At 44.8% G+C, this 25,008-nt stretch overlaps 2 protein-coding genes across 2 annotated transcripts in view; one reads left to right on the plus strand and one right to left on the minus strand.

Annotated features, from left to right (window-relative positions):
• ITIH5 (inter-alpha-trypsin inhibitor heavy chain 5) overlaps nt 1-12,748 on the plus strand; it is a 40,955-nt gene extending 28,207 nt beyond the window's left edge. Inside the window, exons 8-14 of the mRNA XM_062490863.1 lie at nt 1,897-2,068; nt 4,585-4,894; nt 7,576-8,129; nt 8,492-8,542; nt 9,599-9,715; nt 11,038-11,415; nt 12,450-12,748. Of these exons, the coding sequence (XP_062346847.1) occupies nt 1,897-2,068; nt 4,585-4,894; nt 7,576-8,129; nt 8,492-8,542; nt 9,599-9,715; nt 11,038-11,415; nt 12,450-12,748 (1,881 nt within the window). The remainder of the gene's footprint in view (nt 1-1,896; nt 2,069-4,584; nt 4,895-7,575; nt 8,130-8,491; nt 8,543-9,598; nt 9,716-11,037; nt 11,416-12,449) is intronic.
• Nucleotides 12,749-17,848: 5,100 nt separating this feature from the next.
• Nucleotides 17,849-25,008, minus strand: part of LOC134042927 (store-operated calcium entry regulator STIMATE-like) — a 28,327-nt gene continuing 21,167 nt past the window's right edge. The window contains exons 6-8 of the mRNA XM_062490864.1: nt 24,890-24,973; nt 23,756-23,872; nt 17,849-17,962 (exon numbers count right to left, since the gene is read on the minus strand). Of these exons, the coding sequence (XP_062346848.1) occupies nt 17,849-17,962; nt 23,756-23,872; nt 24,890-24,973 (315 nt within the window). The remainder of the gene's footprint in view (nt 17,963-23,755; nt 23,873-24,889; nt 24,974-25,008) is intronic.

Below are 25,008 nucleotides of genomic sequence, written 5' to 3' on the forward strand. Positions count from 1 at the left end.
TGCCTGTGCATATTGGGATGGTTTGGCTGACTGAACTGAGGGCTCTCAGTTTGGGAACCTTTCACTTTCTGACCTTGACATAATTACAAAAGCAGCCTGGCTTTCCTCTCTGTAAAATGGGATGTGGATGGAGGGTGTCTCTGAAGGGTGATGTCATGCATTATCTGAAGCATTTTTACAATACAAAGGGTGTTGTAAAAGAGGAGATGAGAGTGGGTAAAACCTTTTCCAAAAAACTGATTATTTAGCCCAATTTTGCCAGTTTCTGTGTACTGTCAGACTGGAGGCAGCCTCCATGTTTGGGGCAGGAATTCACCTCTGTGAAGGTTTATTAGGTGCACATCATGATGTGAACTTAGTAGGGTTCTCCCCTTCTCTTTGAAAGAATCTCTTCCACCAGCATTTGCTTTAATATTCTTGTCTGTGAAACAGTGGTGGTATGTGGAGGAATGTTCCAGCTAAGCAAATGGATGAATTAATCCTGAGATCCCTGCAGAGGAAAATTATTTTTACAGGGGACAGAAACAGGCAGGGAGAGTCTGCAGACCTGGCTCCAGAATGTTTGAAGCTATGGGAAATATTCCCCTTAATTTCAGGTGGACTGGGAGCCAAGGCACCAGCTGTGAGGATTAGATTTGTTTGCAGTTGCATCATTGCATCATCATCTGCCATGCAGAATCCAGGGGGATATTGATGACACAGCTTGATCAGTCCTTTGAGCCCTTTTCCAAACTCTTTACATAGCAACATCAGGCCTAGGCTTATGTGGTTTCCAGCACTGCTGATTACTTCTATAATTTTTTCTGGACAAGCCCTTCACATATTTTCCTGACAGGCATGAGAAGAACCTTTAAATGCTGATGAGCCACCATATTATTTCCTGCATAGCTTTCTTTGGAATTTGGGAAGCTTAATGGTGGCCAAGAAGGGGCTAAGCTGAGAATCTGCCGATTCCTTTGCTTAGATATTGCCTCATATTCCTCCCATGTGTTTTGCATCCAAATACAGGTTATGTTTGCATGGACAGAGGACAACTTCTCTGAGTCTTACTCAGCTGTCTCCATGTGAACAACATCTGCTAAATCCAAGCTGGTCACACTGTGGGGAGCTGGACACATCTACAGTCTTCCTCCTGCCTTTTCCTTCTGTGGTCTGGCTTTCCCAGAACCCAGGATCCTTAATCTGCTTGCTAAGAACTCATCCTATGACCAGCTTTCCTCACTGTGGTTGCCTCTGTGTACAGAGGATGATGAACAGTTGGCATATTAATGACAGATAATATGCCTGGGACAAAACTGACTGGCAGGTAGAATCTGCAATGACTATTCAGGACTTATTTTTACATCTAGTTAATTGAATATATTAACCTAAACATTTATTGATTGCTGAAACTATTCATTAGAGTGTATATGTAGTAAATAGTATCCTAATTATGAACACAGAATGTGCATCCTTTGACATGCTTACAGGGTTTTTTTTAACTTATAAGTAACCTATTTTAAATATATGCCACTTGCAGCTTACTGCCAGTCTAGAGGGCATTAGACAAACTCTAAGACCTTGTTATTAGTCGTTATTATTCACTATCCCTTAATTTAGAACATGGTTCTCCCAGTCACCGGGAGCTTTTATCCTAATTGTGATTTATAAGCTTAGTTAGGTCTAGATGTGCTTCACAAGACCTTTTGGGCAAGAGTTGTTTTTCATCTCATATTTGACCAGCCCCTGGCACCACAGAGATCACCACAGGCCTTGAGATAGGGAAGGACATCCCAATTTTCTTCATCAGCCAAACTGGTAGTGTAGAAATACCTAGATGAGTAAACATCTAAAAACTAAATTCTTGCCCACTAAAACACTGACAGCTGTGTCTGTTGCTCTCTTTTCTCTTTCTAGACCAAAGAAGCTCTCTTCACAATTCTCCAGGACCTAAGACCTGAAGACCACTTCAATATCATTGGCTTTTCCAACCGCATAAAGGTCTGGCAGCAGGACAGGCTGGTGCCAGTTACTCCAAATAACATCAGGGATGCCAAAAAGTACATCCATAACATGTCACCTACTGGAGGTATGATCAAAGATACAGATGGGATTAATTGTGTTATCCTATTAACTGCAAAAGAATAGAAAGTGGTAAATGTGGTCCTGGAACATATAGGATAAAAAGACATTGGGATTTAGGTAATGGGACAAGGGGCTCCCTTCATCTCCACTCAGAGTTATGTGTTCTTTATTAACATACATGATGGGAAGGTTGCCTCAGACCCTGCCCAGTGCAGGGTTTTGGACAAAATGGCCTTTAAATGTTCCTTCCAACCAAAATTAGTCTGTGATTCTATATACTTATATAAACCCAATTTGATTCTGTTCTCTCATTTATCTGGTGACACCCTCAGAATGGGAAAGCTTCCAAGGTTATTTCTTGAGGACACAGATGTAAACACACCCTGGCAAAGGACACACAGTGCCAGTATTGTATAGTTTCTGAAAGGCTCTGTGAAAGCAGCCTCATGATTTTGTCTGGGCTGGAAACCCCAGGGATGGAGCACATGCTGTGGGATGTGGGATTGCCTTCTGCAGGAGTTAGTTTCTCACCTAGTACTGTCTTCTTGTCTCTACCAAGGAGCAGCCAAAATGATATTTAATAATTTCTCAGCCCTTTTTGCTTGTGTCTTGTTGCCTGGAGGGAAGCGGCTAGAGAAAACCCCAGAAGAGTGGCAGAGTGCAGGCATGAGTTTTAATTTGAGTCACAGGTTTCCTGTGAGGCCATGGACAGTAGTATAGAAAAATTTCCAACTACCATGAGGTTTTTAATCAAACATATTCCTGCAGCTGTGCCCAGAGAGCTGCAAAATGACCTGTTCAAGTCCTTCCCCATGGAAGTAGTCACAGCTGGTTGAAGGTCAGGGAGAGCCTTCCCATGGCTGCCCCTGGGCAGTGACCACTCCTGGCTGAGAGGAAACCCTCTGATGGAAAAACACAGCAAACAGGATGGTTGGCTGTGTTGTTTGTGTTGTGGGAGGAATTGCTTAGGAAGTGGTGAGGGGACCTGCCCAGTTAAACAATTGCCAACAGTGGGACTAGACTCAGAGAACAAAACCTTTTACTCCTGAAGTTCCAAGAGAGCTGTGCAGAACCAGCTGGGTTTGCCCATGAACCTGCCAGAGAACAAAAGTAAAAGGAAATTATTGACTGTGGCTCAACAGGAAGGTACAGTGATGCTCCACCACAGGTACTTCAGTTTTGGCTAATTCTGTGTTTTCCCTGTAAAGCTGCTATTCCTTGAGTATCTTCCAGTAAACATGAACACACACAAAGAACATGGTGTGGCTACACCTCTCTGTTGTACTTACACACCAAAGAAATGGGAGAAAAATCCTGCTGCTAAATACCCGAGCATGTGGCAAAAGGCAGTTTTCAGTGCTTGGTAGTTCTATGATACGACTGAATATAAAATAACACACTCTGCTACATGACATGCTTTTCTTCTGGTTCTGGGAAAAAAGTTCTTTCTGAGATTTTGTATCTACCTAGAGATTGAGAGAGTTGAGATATTTGGGTGCTGGCTTTTTGGTTGAGAACCATTTTGCAGAAGACAGAGTCAAGATTTTGAGGATTTTTCAGAAGTCTTTGCTGCTTTCCTGTTCCTTGTCTTGCTGTAGTCACTGGAGTTTCTAGGTATGTGCTGCATGGGCTGACTTTCTATCACATCCTGTTGATAACCTTCCTAGATCTCCCTTTCCAGACCCCCAGGAATCAGCTGTGTATGGCTCTTAACCCATTTCATCTGCTTTGTTTTATAAGAGCTGTTTTTAACCCTGATGTGCTGATTTTGCAAAGGTCCCACAGCCAATCCCTCTGTGCTTTGACTAGAAATATGTGGAAAAAGGGAATACTGTACTCATTTTCCTGTTTTCCTTGTTTTTTGTTTTGTTTTTTTTTTAACACACAGTGGGCTTGGATCCTTTTCATGCCTATCCTAATGTACATCTGTTCCTTCATTTACTTTGTTTTCTCCCTCCCACTTCACTTCAGGCAGTTCTATTCTTCACTAGCCAGTTGTTTTGTGCAAACACACTCCTCAGCTAACCAAGCTCTTCCCTTTAAACTTTGTTTCCTCTGGCGTGTGAAGAACAAACCCATCTGCTTGTTTTCCCATTTGAAGGCTTTTTTCCTGACTCCAAGTGTTGTGCCCTTCAGGAAAAAAGAATGAGCAGAACTTTTCCTAGTTCAGATAACACCTGGGAGAGTCCCGTAATTAGGTTTAATAATTTTTGTTTGTACCAGGCACGCGTAGTATGACTGTTTACCAGGCTGATTGTTGTACATTGAGACATTCAACAGCAATTTCACATGACAAACTGCAGTTCATAATTCAGTTCATAAGACCATAAACAGCTGTGCCAAACTGGTGCTGAGTAACAAAGATGAACTGAATTCAAGGGCTAGAGCAACTTCATGTGGAGGAAAGTGCACATCCTGATGTCCAGAGAGGCTGCCACCTCACTAAAAGGAGCTCAGGAAAATTATTCATACCACTCTTAAAAGGAGAAATGATCTCTAATCATTCTGGTACCTTCCCAGGGACTAATATTAATGAGGCTCTGCAGACTGGGGCAAAGCTGCTGAATGATTACATTGCTCAGAATGACATTGACGCCAGGAGCGTGTCCCTGATCATCTTCCTCACGGATGGGAGGCCGACTGTTGGGGAGACACAGTCATCCAAAATCCTCAGCAACACCAAGGATGCCATCCGGGACAAATTCTGCCTCTTCACCATCGGCATTGGCAACGACGTGGACCACAAGCTGCTGGAGAGGATGGCACTGGAGAACTGTGGCATGACGAGGCTTTTCCAGGAGGATGAGGATGCAGCCAGCCACCTCAAGGGGTTTGTTCTGCTTTTTCTCTTCTTTGGGTTCTCTGGGAAAGTGTTTTGGGGTGGAAAATCATTTAATGAAACATGGCAAGATATTGGAGTTTCCCTGAGGCTCAGCTCTGGTTGGGAGAGGCAGAGTATGATCAGATACTCTGAATGGCTACCCAGAAATTTCCATTTTCATAGCAGACCCCCTGAGATGTACTGGAACTTCCCAGCCCCTCAGAACAAGGCATTTGTTTGCCTAATTCAGATCATTGTTTTGGACATGTAAACACAGAGAGCTGGGGGGAGCACAGGTCCCAACTCCTCACAGGTAAAAATGGTGGGAGAAGGTGCATTTAGCACATCAAATCACCAACATAAACAGCATGGAGGGGGATCATGAAAATGAAGATTCCAATTTGGAGAAAAAAAATTATTTCTTCATTTTTTTGAAATGATAACTTTTTGCCCAAGATCAAAAGTCACCAAGTCAAAATGCTTGACTTTGAAAATCACACTAAGATCATTCCTGTGATAACCATATAGTCACTTAATTTCCTCCTTAATTTTTTGTTACCCAAACTCCTCATAAGTTTCTTGAAATCCTCATCTTTCAGTAGGACCAGAGATTATCTTCCTCTTCTGTGATAAGGGAGCTGTAGTCCAAGGGGAGACCCTGGTAAGGAACAGCAGAAAGATATGTGACCACATCTCTGACCAAAATGTTTGGCAATGTGTTAGCATTTCCAAATAAAAATGTTGGCTTTCACTCACAAAATGTTAGTGTTTTAACCACAGAAACCAAAAAGAGACAGTTATTGAGTACTGACCTCTCTCCTGCCTCTTGCCTTACTCCTCTGGAGCAATAAATCCAAGCACTTGCCACCAGGGCTTTGCCTTCTGTGGAAGTTATGCATGGACGAGAATTCCTTCTGAACTAAATTCTGTAGTTCCATCTGTCACTCCACCCACATCATTTCCTCCTTAGGACATGTATTTTGGATAGCAAGTGGCATTCCCTGGCAAATAGAGGATGTTCTCATGGATTGGGCTGCAGGAGCCCAGTGCTGCAAGTACTTGTTCAAACACCTCTCTCTGATGAACAGCTCACTGTTTATCAAGCTCAGTCATGGCATACCCATTTGGCATCTGGTGCCAAATTTATACAGAGAGGCACAATCACTGCTGGAGGCCAATTCAAACCTCAGTTAGAGGGAAAACCTAAATGGGTGCCAATGTAATTTTTTTTTAATTCTCAGCGGGTTGTATTTTTATTCAGATACTTCCTTGAATTGTACTCTAAGACAGGTTGTGTATCTCTACCATTTGTTATGACTCAGAAGTTAATTTACAGAGAGTTCTGAAATTTAATTTAGTCATGCTTTTAAATCTGGTGAGGTCTCTGCATGAAAGACAATGGGTGCTCAGACAAACTTTGAAAGAAAGTCAACCAGTTTAGGCTTTGGCTTCCCTTGGAGAGAGAATAAAGCAGAAAGTGTGACTTTAGCTTCCAGATAGTCTGTTTAACCAGATGTGTCAAATAAATGCAGCTTGAGTTAAAAAAGGGCTGAGGCCAATTTTTTGTTTATTTACCAAATTAAACTCATATGGCTTTCCAGGAGATGAGCAGTTTGGCATTTGAATGGGAAATATGGCATTCTTGGAGCAGCTTGGGAGGAACCTTCAAAAGCATATTGCTGTAGGGAAAACACAGTGTTGTAAACTTCGGCTTTGAGCCTTGTGAAGTTTTTCTGGGCTGTCCAGGGTGAGGTGTTCTCATAAGTGTGGTTGGTCACGTGAACAAGGCATTGAAGGCTTAACCTCCCTGGTTCCATGAAAGCCATGCCTTGCTCCGACAGAAAATCAGCCACAAGGAAGTGAGTTCTCTTGTGCCAGGGTGCCTACATATAGCAGTTAGAATTCCTCCATTCCTTGGAAACATCCTCATTTATGGGGGGCATGGTGAGATTTCTTCTTGATTTTCTTTCTCTGCTGGCCCTCAGAAAACTGTATTCCTGCCTGTCATACACTGACCAACCCAATCTAGGGGTCATTCAGAGATTCAGAAGCTTTGATTTGGAATCTCTTCAGCTTTGGTGTACCTAATATTTTGGCCTTACAGTTTCTGGCTCTGGGATACCATGTGTAACACCACTAGAAATCTTTGGGTAATAGCATCTCGTCTAAGTATACTTTTTAATAACTGGGGCGCTTTCTGTGAATCTTGGGAATAATTTACTTTTGTAAGTGGTCACAAATATCTCCTTGCAGAAGTCTGGAACCATAGTAGAAGGGAGGTGACTGCCAGGCCATGCTGCGATGATTCTAAACATACTTAAGAGACTGTGTTTAGATGCCTAAAGAACAGTGAAGACTAAAATGAGGCAGAGAATAATACTGGTTGACAGGGATCATGTCAACCAGAGATCATGTAATTGGACCTCCTGCTCTGAAAAGAGCTAATTTCAGGTTTAGGCGAGGTTTCTCAGGGTCTTGTCCACTCAGGTTTTGAAAAGCAGAGACCCCCTCCCATCGTGTTTTTCTGGGCCAAGTTAGAGTGGATCTGGTAGTTAAGTTTGGTTCCTGATGGCTCAAACTGTCCCTGAATGACTTGGGAGCTATTTTAGATAACCTGACCTTGTCTTTGTCGGTGTACAAGTGTAGGAGTGTGTTCACACTGTGCTAAAGGTGAAAAATGTGTCTTTAAGGTTCTATGATGAAATAGGGACACCCCTTCTGTCTGACATCCGTGTTGATTACCCTGAAGATGATGTGGAGCAGGTCACCCAGAACTTCTTCCCCAACTACTTCAATGGCTCTGAAATCATCATAGCCGGCAAACTCATCAACCGCACGTCGGATAAACTCCACGTGGAGGTGACTGCCAGCAACTCCAAGAAGTACATCCTCCTCAAAACAGATGTGGCTATTGATCTGCTGAGCAGAAATGACATCAGAGGTGTCCCCGGCCTGGAGGATGGCAAAGGTGACAATAATTACATCGAGAGGGCATGGAGTTATCTCACCATCAAGGAATTGCTCAACTCTCGGCTGAAGAGTGATGACAGTCAGGAAAAGGACAGTTTGATGGAAAAAGCCAAGTCAATGGCCCTGGCTTACAACTTTGTTACCCCCTTCACTGTTCTGAAGATGAAAGAGGCTGGACTCCACTCAGAGCCACCTCAGGAGGAGTTTATCAGCCCTTCTACTGATGGCATTGGGGAGAAGGTACAGAGCCTGCAGGGGCACAGGGCCCCACCAGGTATGAGAGAATAACCTTGTTCTGGTAAAAAATCTTCTTGCATGGGCAATGTCTCATGGCCAATTTTGGCACAAGGGTGATATAGACAGTGAACTGAGGGGTAAAGCTGAGGTTTTCATACTAATTTTGCTAACTGTGGTCTTGGGTAACCTTTAGCAAATCTTTTAGGCTCCTCACCCCCTTGAAGCACTTACTGCTCTGTAGAAACTACTGGAGAAAAATTGGTGTTCTTCATGAAACTTAAATTGGCTGCAGGAATATATCCCATTATCTCTCTGAATAATATTTGGGGAACATTATTATAATATGTCTCTTTCTGCTGCTCAGTAAGTAATTGTAACAGCCTTCTTCCCTACTTCTAGGTATACGCAGAGGGCAGGATAAACAGAGAATTAAAATCTCCAAAACTTCAGGTCAGTGCCTGTTTTCATGCCTTTAATAATGCAAAATAATTGTGGCTGATTTATGGAAACTTCTGATGCATTTCACTGTGGTGTAACCATCCAAGTGAACAGCCAAAATTCTGTTTGTCAAACCCACAGAGTAGAGAAGAAAACGAAAACAAAACCAAAATACAGAGAATCAGTAATGAGAAGTAGTGTGAGCAAGGCAGATGATCTGCAACACTTGATCCTCATGTTTGAGACTTCTGCAGGTTAGGGGAGAAAAGAAACACATCCTCTCTGTACTAGAAATAGTTTAAAAACCTTTTATAAGTAGTAATGCTGAAATATAAAAAAAAAAAAACTGTTGAAGATGGAAAATAGAGAAAATTCTATAGTATTTTATGATTTTCCTGTTGGTCCTGCACCTTTACTTAACTTTTCATACATTACACACTGAAGAATAAATCCAGATCAAGAATTCTGACTTGAATTTTTCTTGATAGAGTCAATTTTACTTTAGAAACTAGGATTTTTGACTTGCCTTATTAATGGAAGCTGGCTGATAGTCGATGATAGATCAAGGATTGTTGAAAAACTAAGATTGTGGGATCAACAGCTGCTGTTGACTGCTCCAGTCTGATACTGAGGGCCAGGAAGGGTCAGTGTGAGGTGGGCCCATGCAGCAGACCTTGTTCAGAAAATACATTTCTGTGTGCTGTGGGGGATGTAGCTTGCCTAGAAAGAATGGAGGAGTTCAAAACACCTACGTGATAATTCCCATAAATCACAGGAATTATATTCTGGGAAGAAAATATCCTGATTTTCATCTAGACTGTTTTGGGTTTTGAGCTGTCATTGAAAACCCAACCTCTTCTGTGAGAAAAACAAAACAATCTTTGTGAATAACAAAGCAAAACTTGGCATTTCCTGGCAAACTCCATCTGACCCTCTAAAAACAACAAACCAGGAGGATTTAGAAAAAACAGGGACAAATACACTTTAAACAGCAGTTTTGTTGCAATCTTGGACACTGCGGTTTTGTGTGCACCTCTCACATTTATCTCTTTTTCCATGTCTTCTCAGCGGATGGGGACCCTCACTTTGTCATTGATTTTCCCTCCAGCAAGTTCTCTGTCTGCTTCAATATTGATGGAGAACCAGGGGACATTCTCCGACTGGTCTCTGATCACAAGGAATCTGGTGAGCAGCCAAGTCAAGCAGTTTCTTGTGGAGGAAAATCAAAGTGTAAGGCCAGCCCTGCAGCAGACCAAGCACCAAGGTGCCTCAAAGGCAAAGAAGTGATAGGAAATTAGAAAAAGCTTCTATAGTTCAACTTCACCCAGTCACAAAGTCACAGATTGCAAATAAAAGGTTTGGACTCACTAAAATTGCTCTACTGTGGGAATTTCCCTCTTTACTTACTGTACTGTTTGGTTTAAGACAGAGCAAAGTACCCAAACAGGCTCACCAAGCACCACTGTACTCTTTTAGTAAAGAAACCACCAAACTGGCTGGAGAGTCATGACAGTCTTGAGAAAATCCACATGATTCAGGATCTGCTTTACCCAAGCCAATTTGAGCCTCTGGGGCCCAAAATGTGGTCTGATCCGATCTGGAATTCTAAGCAGGGCAGCTAATAAGCAGATTATGTCCTGCTCAGGGCAACAGAGGGAGAAAGGGGTGTCAAAACCAGATACAATTCACAGGCTTGTTTTACAAAACCCCAAATAAAGTTGTAAGGATTCTGTTCTGTGTGGCAGTGGTCTAGCCCCCATATTTCTGTGTTCATGTCTGCCTTAGTAAGATATAGCTCCAGGCAAAGTTTCCCTTAAACTTCTTTCATAGGCTGTCTGTGCTGCTGCCTGAATGGTTTTGTGGCTCAAATGCAGAATGAGCTTGAGGAAAACAGACTCTGTAGTGCTAGACCCTTGAGTCTTTGAAGACAGAAATAAGAGATCCCATCAAGAATAATGGGATAATTTCATCTCAGTGTTAATGGCTTGGGTTTAGCTTGTGTTAGCAACAAGCCTCCTCCATAATTGCCACTCTTCAGTGGGTGTTCAGAGGCTTGTGGGAAATGAGTCACTGTCTTATGGACAATAGGTCACAAAAATTATTAAAATTACTGGGAATCTTACTGTGAACATTTAGGCTTTAATTTGCTCAGTGGGACCAGCATCTTACAATACTCAAAAGTGGTTCTTCTTGTGGCATCTGTACACTGTGTTAGGATTACTGGGGCTGGAGGCACCTGCCTGCAGAGAAGGCCACTATTTCTGAGCTTGGGTAAATTAATGTGCTCTGTATGAGGTCATAATTTCATAACACACGGATTGTACTCGTTTGAATACTGGTAAGTGAAATAATTGAGCACGAGATGGTGATCCTGCATAACCTCTGTCACAAGTCTTGTGTCATTGAGACAATAGACCTGTTCCTGCTGGGCTTCTTCCATCTCAGACTGTTCTGTGGTTCTGTGATTCTGGGTTCCAGCTTTCACTTACTGACTGCTTTCCTGCTAGGTGTAACTGTGAATGGGCAATTAATTGGAGCTCCCGCACCACCCAATGGCCACAAGAAGCATCGGACTTACTTCAGCACCATCACCATCCTCAGCAATAAGCCAGAGCGGTCTTACCTGGAGATCACACCCAAGAGGGTCATCCTGGATGATGGGGAAAGGCTTGTGCTGTCCTGTGGCCGGAGTGCTGTCGTGAGAAGCAGGAGCCTCGAGGTGTCCATCTCTGCCTATTCCAACATCACCGTGACAATTCGGGACTCCATCAGCTTTGTCATCCTCATCCATCACTACAAGAAGCCAGCCCCATACCAGAGGAATCACCTGGGGTTCTACATCTCCAACAGTAAAGGCCTCTCCTCTGACTCCCACGGGCTACTGGGTAAGTGACAGGTTCTCAGGTTCAGAGGTGTACATCAGACAAAAATGATATTTCTGAGCAGAGAAAGGAGGGAAGGAACAAGGCAGGTGGGGATAAAGTTCCCAGGTGAGACTTTTACATCCTCTCTCAAACAACTTCTCTCTTTCTAGTACCTACAACTCTTCTCCTGTCTTTTCCTGAAGGAGCTATCTCTCCCTATCCCAGCTGTGCCTGCTTTTCACATTTCCACTCTTTTAATGATTGCTCAATACAATGACTATTAGAATACACATGCTTGATGCTCCCAGTCCAGAGACAGAAAACAAATCTTCCACAAGACTTTTTGTGGCCCCTTTCTTTCGAATGTGAAGTGAAAGAAGAGCCACCCCTACCTACCAAGGGAACTAGGCTTTAGGTAGGCTCAGGTAATGATCAGATGGTTGTGTTCTTTCAGCCAAAGAGAAGTATTGATATTTTTGGTCATGTACAGGTACAGAACTCTAAAACATCTGCCATAGTCTCTGTGCCACTCAGGCACACCCAGGTGAAGCAGGAGATAATCCCTTAGGAGTGGGGTTTTGGACTCAGGCCATTCTCATGGACCAACCTCAAAATCCACATTAGGTTTGGCCTAGAAGAACTTTCTCCCAAGAAGGCAAAGGAAGAGAACTTGAATCTTCAGGCCTAGGACTTTTTGCTTGCTAATGGAAATTGTGTGGGCTATTAACCTCTAGTAACCATGTTCCACAGAAGGGAACTTACTACTGACAGCTAAAACACCTCTGTAGCTCTTTAGTGACCCATGGGAAAAAAAAAAGATTTTATTTATTTATTATTTAACCTCTGTGTTTGTGGGATTTAGAAAAGAATCACAGGAACAAGATTCATCCTGCTCTTGCAGAGAAGCCCTTTACAGATCCATAAGATAAGAATGCTCAAATGCATCCTACCAAAAAAAAAAAAAAGAAACAAAACCCAAAACCAAACCACCAAACCACAACAATTTATAAACAGGCACAAACCAGCCAGTCATGGACTTTTATCTTGCCTTGCAGGTCAGTTCTTGAGCCACGAAGTTAAGCTTCTTCAGGAATCCCTGAACACAAGTTGTCGGGAGGTTGGGCAGAACCAAACTGAGGCATTGAAGGCAAACCCCACAAACACCCTGAAGGTGAAGGGGCGGCTTGTGCCTGTCGTGTGGAAGCAGAGGAGGATCTACAATGGCCAGCAGGAAGTCAACTGCTGGTTTGCCAAAAACAACGCAGACAAACTGATCGATGGGAGCTACAAGGACTATTTGGCTTCTCATCCTTTCGACACAGGGACCAGCTTTGGGACAATTAACAGCCTTTAATCAGTCACAGCGATGCATTGTGGCAGCACATGTGACAGCAGGTCCCTTCTGAAGCCTTTACTAGGCAACTTATGAATGTTTCCTTACTTTCTGGCGCCAAAGAAACCAAGGATTTTGTCCTTGGAAATCAGCTGTCTCTCTTTCATGCTAAATGAACATTCTTCAAATTCCTGAAGAAAAAGAAGACTGGGGGAAAGGACATGGTTAAAGGCATGACTGATGCTCTCCCAGTGGGAAGGGAGGGAGAAATAAGCCAGTGAACAGTGCAGAGGCTGCTGGCCCTAAAAAAATCCCATACAAGGACCTGTGCAAACACCCCTGGGGCTGGTGAGTCACCCCACGAAAGGCAGATCATACAGCACAGTGCCTGTTGAGGTGATAGGCTTTGCAAAGAAGGGACTTTGAGCACGTGCTCCAACCTAGGTCCATGGGGAAAGGAGGGAAAGACAGAGAGAGGAGAGGTGCATCTGCAGTGACTCATCAGAATCAAACAAAATCAATACCTTAAATTAACAGGCCGCAGGAGGGTATTGCTTTCCTGGTTAGTGGAATGAGGTCTGGATATGCCACTAAACATGATATTCCCTGAATCACCACAAACCCTTAAAACAGTGGTGAAAACCTTGATGGGGTTTATTGCTGTCCTGGTGCACAGGCTATGTACTTAAAAAACACCTCTGGTCCTCAGCAGCAACAGGAGTTGCAGTCTCCCATTCCATGAAGCAGTTAATTCAACATCATTCAGTTTAAATAACATTGCAGGGTTAGTGATTTGTTGAGTCTTCGTTCCCTCAGAAAGAAAGAAAGAAAGAAAGAAAGAAAGAAAGAAAAGAAAGAAAGAAAGAAAGAAAGAAAGTTCCACTGTGAGCTTCCAATAGACCTGCCATCACACCTCTTCTGCTCAGGAAAGATTAAAATTTCCTAAGGGATGACAAACCAGAACCCATGACAGCTTGTGAGCCTACAAAGCAGCCTCTTGAATTTCAACTAGATGTTTCTAGCTGCTTTTGTAATCAGGGAGGAAGTCTTTATTTATTCCAAATTGTCAAAAAATTTTCATCCCGATTTCCCCTGGCTTCTTCTCCTTCCTTACACTGCAGGAATTCGTGCACAGCAGGAATTTGGCAGCAGGAGGTTACAGAAGGGTCTGCCAGCCACCCCCACTGCAGGTGGTGCTCCAAACCCAAAACTGCAAGGCTGTGGTGTATTTTAAAGTGAGGCATCACTGAGCAATGCTATAGACCAGCCACAGGGGAGTTTTAGCAGAGAACTTGTCCAAAGGGGACTTGACAACCACAAAGACATTTACATGGCAAGGCCAAACTGAGCTCATGAATACTCTGCCTTTCCAGAACTGAAAAGGAGGGAGGCTGGGTGTGGAAGCATCTCCAGGAACTAAATGATATCCATGTGTTAGGAGAAAGCAGTTGCCAGAGATCTACAGAAATAGGTTCAATCTTGACTGATTTTTTTCATATTTAACAATTAAATCATACTGCTGCTGTAGGAGCTCCAGCTGCTGGGGGTGGGGTGGTGATTTTCCAGTTGCTTGATCAGCTCGTTAGTGCTGCAAGCACCGTGGCATCAGAGCAGGTGCCAAGCACAGTTTCTTTACTCACACCATGTGCTGCCTGGAAGAGGGAAACAGCCAAAAGCAACCAGCAAGATTTAACTGCGCTCTGGAAGATCCTTAGAGAGCTCAGCACAAAACTCATGCCAAGGCTTGTACTTTGGAATAGGACATAAAGAAGAAACTACTGCTTTGGGCCCTGCTATCTTGAGAAATAGCTCTCCTGCGAGGGAGAGCTGAAGGCAAGACCTTCAGCACAGTCCTGAGAGTGGAAAAATAACAGAGATTTAATGCTCTTCAGTTTGCTTGTGGGCCAGAATGAGATGAGGAAGAACAGTTGTGAAGTCGATTTCTCTGCCCAAGAAGACAGAAGGAAGATCCCCCACAGCCCACATCCAAACAACCTCCCCTTTCACGAGCACAGAGCGAACAGGAAAGTGGCAGTGGATTTCTAGACACCCCAGGGTTTGGCAGGCGTTTACTGTTCTTACTGAAACCTTCCCTCTCCTCCCACACTGTGCTGTCCACGTGTATTGCTAAGGGGAGTGATTGGCTTAGGCTCTCCCCTCATCTTCTCTGTATATAGATATGTATATAATATATATAAACACACACCTACTGCTAATAATTCAGGTGCATCATTGTTCCTCTTTCTCCTCCTATAGCCAAGGAAACATGTTTCTTTCAGGGCCTGAAGACAACAATGATCAAGTCCAACTTCTCAGCAATATGAAGCACCTGGAGCAATATACTCAAGGTCTCCTTAAGGCTCCAGTTATCCATTTCACAATAAATATTTTACAGTGAACACTGCAGTGAAGCTTTCATTTGACAGAGATAAAACCAGCTTTGAAGCTTAAGGTTGTGTGTGTTTTATGCTGTTGGACAGGCTCACGTTACCAGATGACTGAAAGAACCACTCACGAGTTAACAATAAGCTGGGTACCAAAGTAATTTCAGTGGAAAATTAAAGGTCACTGATGTTCTTTAGTCTCTATGCACTTGGTAGGAGGCAAGAACTTAAGTGTTCTAGTCCTCCATTGACGTGAGTTTAACCACAGACTTTAAATACAGTAGAATAGGAAATGGGAAAACAGTTTGTGCTTCTGCTGCCCCAAGAGCAAAGACAGGTCATGGACTGTAAATTTCAAATTTTTCAGCTCTGAAGCGGGCATCACAACACTTCTCTCTCTCAGAGGGGGGAATATGTTTAGGCTTAATCCGCACAGCCCTTCATGCTATCCCAGAGAGCTCCCAGACCTCTATGCAGTTATTGCAGTGAAGATGCATTTGTTCTCATCTCCAAGAGTGTCACAGAGCACTTGGATTCACGGGGCTGTGTCTAGTGATTGCACATTGCTCAGACAGCTCAGGAATGGGGCTGAGCAATCACTCTGGAGTGCGATGGAAACAATTGCATGGCCCCATTTCAGAGATGGGAAGGGAACAGGGCTGCTGAAACAGCAGTGGCTACACAAGGATTGAGAGGGAGAACCTTCCCCCACATCTTACTCGTCCTGCTGTTGCCAATTGTGAACCTTCCCAGACAGCCTCAACTAAGGTCTAAAATGAAGGTCAAGCCACTCACAGGCCAGTTTAGGACAAGGACATTGCAGTGGCCAGATTTGCACTCTTCACCCACTGCAGGATTGCACTGTGCAGCCCCGTAGCAAGAACAAAACTCCAAAATACCACTATTCCTCAAAATGGAGCAAGTTTCTTCCAGGTAAGCTGTTTTAATGTATTTCCAGTCAAAACTTTACACAGCACAGGACTTAGCCCAGCCCTTACCAGTGCAGAACTCCCCAGACAAGCAGAAGTTGTGCTGTGAAACCAACTGCACTGAGCAATATAAATAATCTATTCAGAGCGCTGTGTGCCATGTGTTCCAAAAGCCTTTTGATGTGCCAGCAGAAGTAGGATTTTGACCCTTCATTAAGGAAGAAAAACAAAAAAGGACTTAATTTCCACAAAAACAGTTTAAAGCTGCACAGCTGCAAGTGTAGTCAAGCATGTCTAGTTCACTGAGGGGCATCCGAGACTTTGATTTGCATCTAAGGCTTCAAACCCCTTTGAAGTCAGGAGAAAAACAACAAGCCAAACCCTAAAAAACCCCCACCAGCTATCTTCACGTGCTCCAAGCTCAGCCTTTACATCTAAATCCATCCAAGTTAGAAAATCCAAATCCTTTAATTTTTACTCCTTCATAAGGGCTGTTTTCTTGGGATAAATAGAAAGGAAAAAGGAAAAATAAAGATTATTCCCATCCATCACTTAAAGGGAGTTGTCTTTCAAGAAGCAAAGCTTTGGCTATGGCTCCACAAGGGATACCAGCCCAGTGGATCCTGGATCCCTGCTCCAAGGACTATCCCCCCTTTTGGACTCTGGATGGGTCTCTCCACAGCTGTGTCTCTGCATCCAGCCTGGGAGTGGGGTGGTGCAGCTGCTCTGTGCTCACTGTGTCCCCAGGACAGCTGCAAAGTGTTTTGCATTTTTGTGTTTATAGGCAAATACATTCTGCTAAGAGGAAAGCAAACAGGGCAAAGCCCTGCACTTCACACTTAGAGCAAAAAATGCCAGTCCTGGGGTGACCCAGGGTCTTTTCTAGAAGCAGTACTACCCCAGGTCCTTCCTTATCCCCAAAACTGGGCTAGATAATAGGGCTTCCAGATCCAGTTTGAATCAGATCCTGCAGCCATTTCAGTTGTTTATTTTAAAGTAAGTGAAAGGAGAGTTGTCAACTTCCAGTAAACACTCCCTTGTAAGGTGGCGACTGAGATCCATCTCTGAGTCTGTTCTGGATCCTAGCACAGGCTGAAGCAGCTCCTACACCTCAACCACAAAAACCAAGTGCTGTGGTTCTTCATATTTAGGTTTACCAGGACAGCCCTGCTACAGAAAGACAATCTTCCCTGGTCAGGAAAGATTTCAACAGCTCCCCTTCCTCCCTTTCACAGCATTAGGGTTGTGCAAAACATTTAGGCACGTGAAGGCATTTAATCTATGAAGCAATTTCAGGTCAAATATTTATTGGATTCCTTATAAAACAGTAAAAGTAATCAGATCCACTGGGATAAGCTTCCCAATTCAAGACATTTAAATACATATTGCAAAACAGTTCTTTTGAGCATTGTGCATATAAAAGTGTCACAGTTCAGGTAGTACAGAATAGAGCCTTTTTTTTTTCTTTTTCTATTAAAACAACAGACAATCTTTTCATTTCAATCTCTAGCCCTGACAAAGAAAAAGAAGTCACACCCAGTTGCCCAGCCAGAGAAAATACATCCCTGTATCCCCAGCCTCAACGTGCCTGCATGTGGGGCAGACAGGTAAAGCAGATACTGCTCAAGCCTGTAGAGGATGCACAGATACCATCCACAAGACAACTGCAGGATAGGTCTAAGATGTGGCAGACAAAAGGATCTCTGTAGATCCACAAGGGTCACCCAGTATTCCCCACCCTGCCCTTCCCTGGCCAGCTCAAGGATCACAGTGCTGCTCCTTCCTCCACCTGCCTTGTCCCACTGTTGTCAGATGACCACTTGGTAGCTGGGCTGCTTCATCTTCTGGCTGGTTCCCTGGAGTCCTGAAATATCCTGGTCACTTTCAGACTGATCAAAATCCATGTCTGGAGAGAGCAGTACCTAGGAAGGAGAACAGACAGATGCAGATGGAGTCAAAGTTCTCAGATCTTCTCAGTACAGCTTGCTGAACGAGTCAAGCATTCCTAGAGGGCTCTGCTGCCAAATTCAATCTTCTCTGGCAGATGGGTAAGGCCTCAAGGCCATCTAGACCATCTCTCCAATGACAGCCAAACAGATCTAGGCATAGGCACCACGACCATCTCGTGTCCCAGCCCCCTTCCTTGAGAGCAGGGGGCAGCTGAAGGCTCCGTTCCCCACGGGACAGGACTCACACATGGATGTTCAGGCCTGGATGAATCCTCAGTGGAGACATACAAAAACGAGGCCGCATATTTTGTGAACAGCTGTACCACATTCGGACCTTTTCCCAGGCCCCCAGCCACTTGTCACCTCCACAGCTCAGCCAGAAGGGAAGCAGAGCTACAGGCTCAGCTTCAGCCATGGCCGGCTAGCTCAGAGTGGTGTCCTAGCCTGGCAGCACCTCATTTCTGTGTGGCACAGCAGCTCCTGGCTCAGTCCGAACTGTGGGAGCCAAAGCAGAGCACTGACACCTCTCACTGGTGTTTGAGGTAATAAAAAAGCACTTTTTTTTTCTTGCTGCAGGACCCAAAGGCTGCCCTTTTCCCCCAAGGAACCCCCATACCCTCAGTAGTTAGCTCCACACCTGAGGCTACCATGGGCTGCTCTAAACTGGCTGTCATCAGCCCAGAGCATTTGCAAGGCACAGACAGAGCCACATGTGGGCATTGTCCAGCCACAGCTTCTGGAAGAGGAAAAAGGCTGGATTTTATCCAGGAGATGGCTGCACTGACTGCAGAAGAGCTGAAACCCAATGCCAGCCAGCCAGCAGTGTGCATGGATAATATTCATGGCTGGACAGATTAGAATCATTGAATCCTCAAGGTTGGAAAAGGCCCCCTAGGCTGAGTCCAACCATTAATTCAGTGCTGCTAGGTTCACCACTAAACCTAAATGTCCCTGAGCACCACATCTATATGTTTTTTGAACACTTCTTGGGATGGTGATTTCACCATTTCTCTGGGCAGCCTATGCCAGTGCCTGACCACCCTTCCAGTAAAGATATTTGCCTTAATATCCAATCTAAACCTCCTCTGGTGCAACTTGGAGCCATTCCCTCTTGTCCTGTTCTTGTTACCTGGGAGAAGAGACTGATCCTCACCTGGCTACAACCTCCTTCCAGGGAGTTGTAGAGAGGAATAAGGTCACCCCTGAGCCTCCTTTTCTCCTGCATTCCCAGGTCCCTCAGCTGCTCCTCAGCAGAGTTGTGCTCCAGACCAGGCTGTTTGATCAACCCTATCCTACCCCATCTCCTCAAACACCCACATCTGGGCAAGAGAAGATGCACTGTCACGATGAACTCTCCCTGTGCCTGACTCAACAGCCTTCCAGCTCAAAGGTGTAAGTCAAGGGATGGTTCATGGACTTTCAGCCCAGTGCTCGCACACAGAACATTCCCAACATTCCCACAGCCCAGGATCCCTTGGGCAAAACCAGGAGCAGGGGGAATTACTCCTGTCTCTATCTCCATGCACAGTTGTGAATTTATGTGCCCTCCACTTGTTAGCACTCAGGCAGCACCACAGGGCCAGTCACCACAGCAACAAAACCACTAAACAGGAAAAACAGAACTCCAGTGAGTCAGTGACTTCAAAGGAGCTGAAGAGCCGCAGGGGAACATTTCCTGCTCCCCACCCTCACACACACCCCAGGCCCCTCCATCCACTGTTGTCCTCTTCACAGTTAGACACCCAAAGGACAGCAGCAAACTGGATTAAGTTCTCTTGTCCCCTCTCATTGGTATCAAGGAAATTTTTTTTTTTTTTGTTCAGGACACACACTGGAAAGTTTCCATCTCTCTCACATGAAGACTTCCTCTGTTTATCCCATTGATAATGAGATGCTGTTGAACCTGAAGAAATGTGTGCGTAATTACTCACAGGCAGCACTGTGAACTCACTAAGCTCTGACAGGCTGCAAAAGACTGGTTGTGGGGCATGTTGAACTGGTGATTTGGGTGGGTTTCAGCAGAAAACTCAAACCCCCTTGCAGTCAAGCAGGGATGGTGACACAGTGCTGTGCATCCAGACCCATCCAGGCTGCTACCTGCCCACCACACACTTGTAGAAGCCACACGAGCCAACAGTCCCCCAGTAACCTTTCCACAATTCCCCAGGAAGCAGTGCCATGAGAGAGCACCTCATTGCAGTGACAGTCACAGGACACACCCTCAGATATCATTTCCAAGCCCAGCTCCAATTTGGGAGTTTTCAGAACAACCTGGACAAGGCTCTTTTCCTGCAGATGCACCCAGGTCAGGATCTCAGCAGGCTGGTGGCACAGCTGGGAGTGGGACATAGTTTCCCAGTCCTGGGACATTGTGCTGTCATCTCACTCAGCAGTCCTCAAACACCTCACACATTCCACAGCATGACTTACTACTAGTCAGGAGGACTGTGAGGTGGGACAGTTTCCTTCCAGGGGCACCTCTATGCCCACCTTCATTTATCTTCCCTCTAAGGACCTGGCACCTGAGTTCACCATGAGCTAATTAAAAATAAATTAAAAAAACCATCAAAAATAAATTTGTTTCTCAGCTAAGCAACAGGCAAATCCAAGTTGCTCTTGGACTTTAAGTGTTTCAACACTTACAAGTAACCAGCACTGTATTAGTGTTCATCATCATCTTCATCTAATGAATGCCAAAGTAGAGTTCCTTATGAAGAGAATTAGGACAGGTGCTGAACTCCATCCTGACCAAAGGCAGGCCCTCATGCAGTATATTAACTTCCCTTCCAGCCTCAGAGTAACCTCTAATTTCACCTTAATTTTTCTCACAAGTACCACTGCTACTGAACTTTTGCTTTAAGGGTTGTCTCAAAAAATGTAAGCATTCAGGAAAGGAACAGAAACTCATCCACCTCCCTGGGGAAAAAAATAACAACTGAAAAGAGATCAAATAAAACATTATTAAAACTGACTTGTTTTCCTGAGTGGAGGAAACAAAGAAATCAGTGATAAGATCTACAGTTCATTGGGAGTTACAAGGGCAAGGGAAAAGAGCCTCGGGTCAAGGGCAGGACACAAAAAGCAAAAATAAGGGCCTTGCAGATGAATTAATTTCCCCAGGCTGAACAGCACTGGATACAAATTAGCATTCAAGAGATCCTTTTCTCTCCCAAAAGAAGGGGAAAAATATTACTCCATGAACATTTACAAGGCAGGGCAGGAGACTGAAAAAACACAAAGCTTAAGACTGACACGGAAGGAAAGAAGGGTGAAATTCTTCCAACCATAAGAGGGAGTTTCTCCCTTCCAGGGATTCAGTGTAAAAGCAGCAGCTTATCCTCTGGTTCACTAAAGGAACTTTAAAGCCCACAAGAGGCTGCCACTTCCTTGGCTGCAGCCACAGAGTCTGTACGTGACACCAGAAGTAGGATTGCTGTTGCTGGGTTTCTTCTTGCTGCCCAGCTGCTCTACCAAGCCAAGGACAGAGCTGAGGTTTCCTCAGCTTTGCCCCTAGAGAAACCACAGAGCGTGGGCTTTTAACAGGTTAACTTCAGCCCATGCTTTCCATTCTCCTTCCTATCTCTCCCCTCCTTTTCCAAACACAAACTACTGGTTCATGTGAAAATAATGACACTCCATTGGTGAGATAGGCAGAGCACTGAAATTCAAGTTGGCAGTGAGATGGGGAGCTGGTGGTGCCTGCAGTGAGACAGTCCCAATGAACCCTGATAAACCTGTGGGACACATTAGCTCTGCCCTACACTCCTCAGCCCCCCTCTTCCTCCTCTACTGGGCAGCAGGGAAACAAGAAATTCCCCCACCTGAACAGGTTATTAGCAGCAACAAGCCCAGCAAATGCTCATTTTCTGCTTTTGAACCTAAATTCCAGTCCATCCAGCTGTAGGGCTCAGCCAGTCAACATGATCTTTAGTTCACAGCTTAAGGAGCTGACACCTGAAGCAGGAGCTTAAGGCTATTCCTCAAGGCCCAGTGCCAAGGAAGAGTTGGAAAACAGGTCACCCACTTCTGTATTTCTTCATAAGCTTCCTTCTCTGCCCAAAATATTTGTCAGTCCAGAGGCACAGGAACATGTCTGAGCATAAAGGAGGTAGTCCCTGCAAACTGCTCTGATGAGAAACCAGTCCCCTTGGTAGCTCCACTGCAATGATGGATCAGAGGGTTTCAGGATGAACAGATGACCTGCACATTGATGAATTTTGGCTGAAGTCTTCAGAGAAAAACTGTCAGGTACTTGGAAGATGAGAGAAACCTTTGACAGAAAGTGGAAGATTGTGGGAATTGTTTCCACTACTTGAAACTTCCCATTTGTTGGCTTGCCAGAAGAGGATTTCTTAGCATCTGGAAATTAGCAGGCATTTTCCCTTCAGATTATCCAAAACTGAGCTAGAGGTCACAAAACACTTGCAGTATTCCAGCGGCACAAGGCAGAGGTGCAGCTCCATCTCCATGGAGGAACAGTACCCATGACACCATCTGCCCATCCATGGCAGCCACCACCTGTGAGCCTGGATGCTGCAAGGTTTGGTTCCAAAAGCTGTTGAAGGAGGTCCTTGTCTCAAATAGAGATGTCACCTCCTTAGCTCTGCTTCTGAGCTGGTGTAATTCTGACTGACCTTGGGCCTTCAGGAACACATCCAGTGAGCAGGGCAGGGTTTTACCACCAGTGACTTTTCCAGAGCTGTTTATCCAGAGGCAGGGCCAGGAGGAGTGACTCCATTGTCTCAACATTTGCTCCCACCTGCCTGCCCTCTCTGCCAGAGCAAGGATTCCTCTGACATTGCATGAGCAGTGGCCACTTTCCCACTTCGCCCCTGGGAAGCCTTGGCTGCTGTGCAGACTGCCAAGCACACACTGTTAAAACATTACTACCCCTTTGTGTGCTGCAATGTCACCAGTGATGGGCCACCCCATCTATCAGCACAAGAGCTGAGTTACTCCTTATGAAAGAACTCTCAGAGAGCAAGAGCTATTTCTGTTCATCCTAAATTCCTCAGCAGAAGCTCCTCCAGGAGCCAGTCTGTGATTGCCAGAAATTATCTGATCTTGGTAAGTCTTGCCAGTGAGCTGCAGGATATCAGCAGTCAGAACACACTGAAACCAGGCCTGGGTGCCAGCAGAAGGAAGGGAAATCCTCCCAGGGACCTCAACTGAACTCTGCCCAAAGGTCAGTAAGAAGCAGACACCACCTACCCAACAAACCACACATGATTAAGAAGAACAAAGTCTTCTGGAACTGCAGCATTTTCTCCCCCACCATAACTTTCAACTGTCAGGCTCAGACTACACAAAACACAGCCTCCTCCAGCTAAGGGACACTATCTGGTTGAAAAACTACCAAATTCTGACAAAAATAGGATCCCCAGCTAAGCCTTGTTCTCTAAAAGGGATGCTAACAATTACAGAGAGGAAAGCAAGGTCTTCCCAGCCAAAATTAATTAAAATTAAATTTAGCAAAGCTCAGAGTGACAATTGTAGCCTCTCACACATAGATCAGTCCAGAAGCCAGCTCATACCCCCAGGGTACTGTCATCACTCAGGGCAGTATTTCAGCAACACTTATTGGGCTGTGACACTGCTCATGGTTAGAGTGAGTTTGACTTTGCAGGATGATCACCCACATTCATGAACTCACCACCCCAGGTTCAGGCAATGTGATGTTCTGTTACAGGGCTGTAGTAAAATACACAGAGCATGCCACAAGTCTGCAGCTTGGTCTGAAACACAAGTTTGCATCCCTGGTCTTACCTGAGATTCCTCAGTCCTCCTGGCCCGAGGAGTTTCTGTGGATCCATTGATGTCTAGGGTATCCTTCTGCTTGTATTTCCTCATGATCAAGCTGTCCACAACCCAGAACATAATGGCCTTGGGGAGAAAGAAGTTAGATCAATAGATTGCAGAGACCAAAATACAGTCATTCAATCACAAATATTTCTTCTCCTCTTGGGTTCTCCAGACACCCACCCTTGATCGACCTCAGATCTAAATCAGCTTTGCATTGTGTCCATGGGGATTGGATGAGTCAAATTCCTTAAGTCCCTTCTTGCACAAGTCCTATTGTTTCCATAGCTGAAGACCCAGATTAAATAAGACCACAATAGGCCAAGTTTCCACCAGAACATAACCACTGAACTAACTGCATAACCACTCCATCCAAAATTCATCTGCCTGAATCAGTTCCTGGTCAGCTCTTTGAGGACCTGAATTTGCTTTCTAATGTGGAAATGCAGCCTGGGATGGTGGAGAGAGGCAGATCAATCCAACTTTGCCAGTGCTACATCCATTGAAATGTGCATGGGATGAGCTGAAGGTGAGTTCAACTCCCTGCTTGTCCAGGAAGCATCTGCGTGTTAACACCTTGATCTCACTTCCCACCTTAGCAAGAACTGAGCAGCAGCTCAAGGACTACCTGGAATCAGGGGAACCAGGAAAAAGCTGAGCTTTCAAGAGGTTTTCAAGAGAAGAACAACACTTCTGGGTAACCTTGAGCACCTTGTCTTGTTGTAACACAACCTGACATCCAGCCAAATGACTGGACTGTCAAGGTCACAAGACATCCTATATGACATTAAAGGGTTTTGGACATCCTCATGCCCATAGCTTGCTGCTGAGATGAGATCTCACCTAACAAGACCCAGCTTTATTCCAAGAGGTGAAGAGTCAGCCCCACAGCAACTCTGTGAAAGCTGAGAAAGGGACAGGAACTGGGAACAGAGACTGTGGCAGCGACAGATTTGTGACAGATTCATTTCTTTACACACCCCTCCACCCTGTCCCAGCCACTTCAAGGCTGCCCCCCATCCACTCCCTGTGCACACTCCCATGAGGGTGTACTGTAATTTCCAAACCAGCCCACCCAGCACTTGTAGAGGCACCACTTACATTGACTATGAAAGGCACAACAAACATCACCAGGACGAGCTCAAGCTGAGGGTTTGGGATGTAACCCAGGAGGATCTGCTGAAGCTGCAGAGGAGAAAACATTTAGAAGCATTATGTGA

The sequence above is a fragment of the Cinclus cinclus genome, chromosome 4 (genome assembly GCF_963662255.1).
Source record: "Cinclus cinclus chromosome 4, bCinCin1.1, whole genome shotgun sequence".
Classification (NCBI taxonomy): Eukaryota; Metazoa; Chordata; class Aves; order Passeriformes; family Cinclidae; genus Cinclus; species Cinclus cinclus.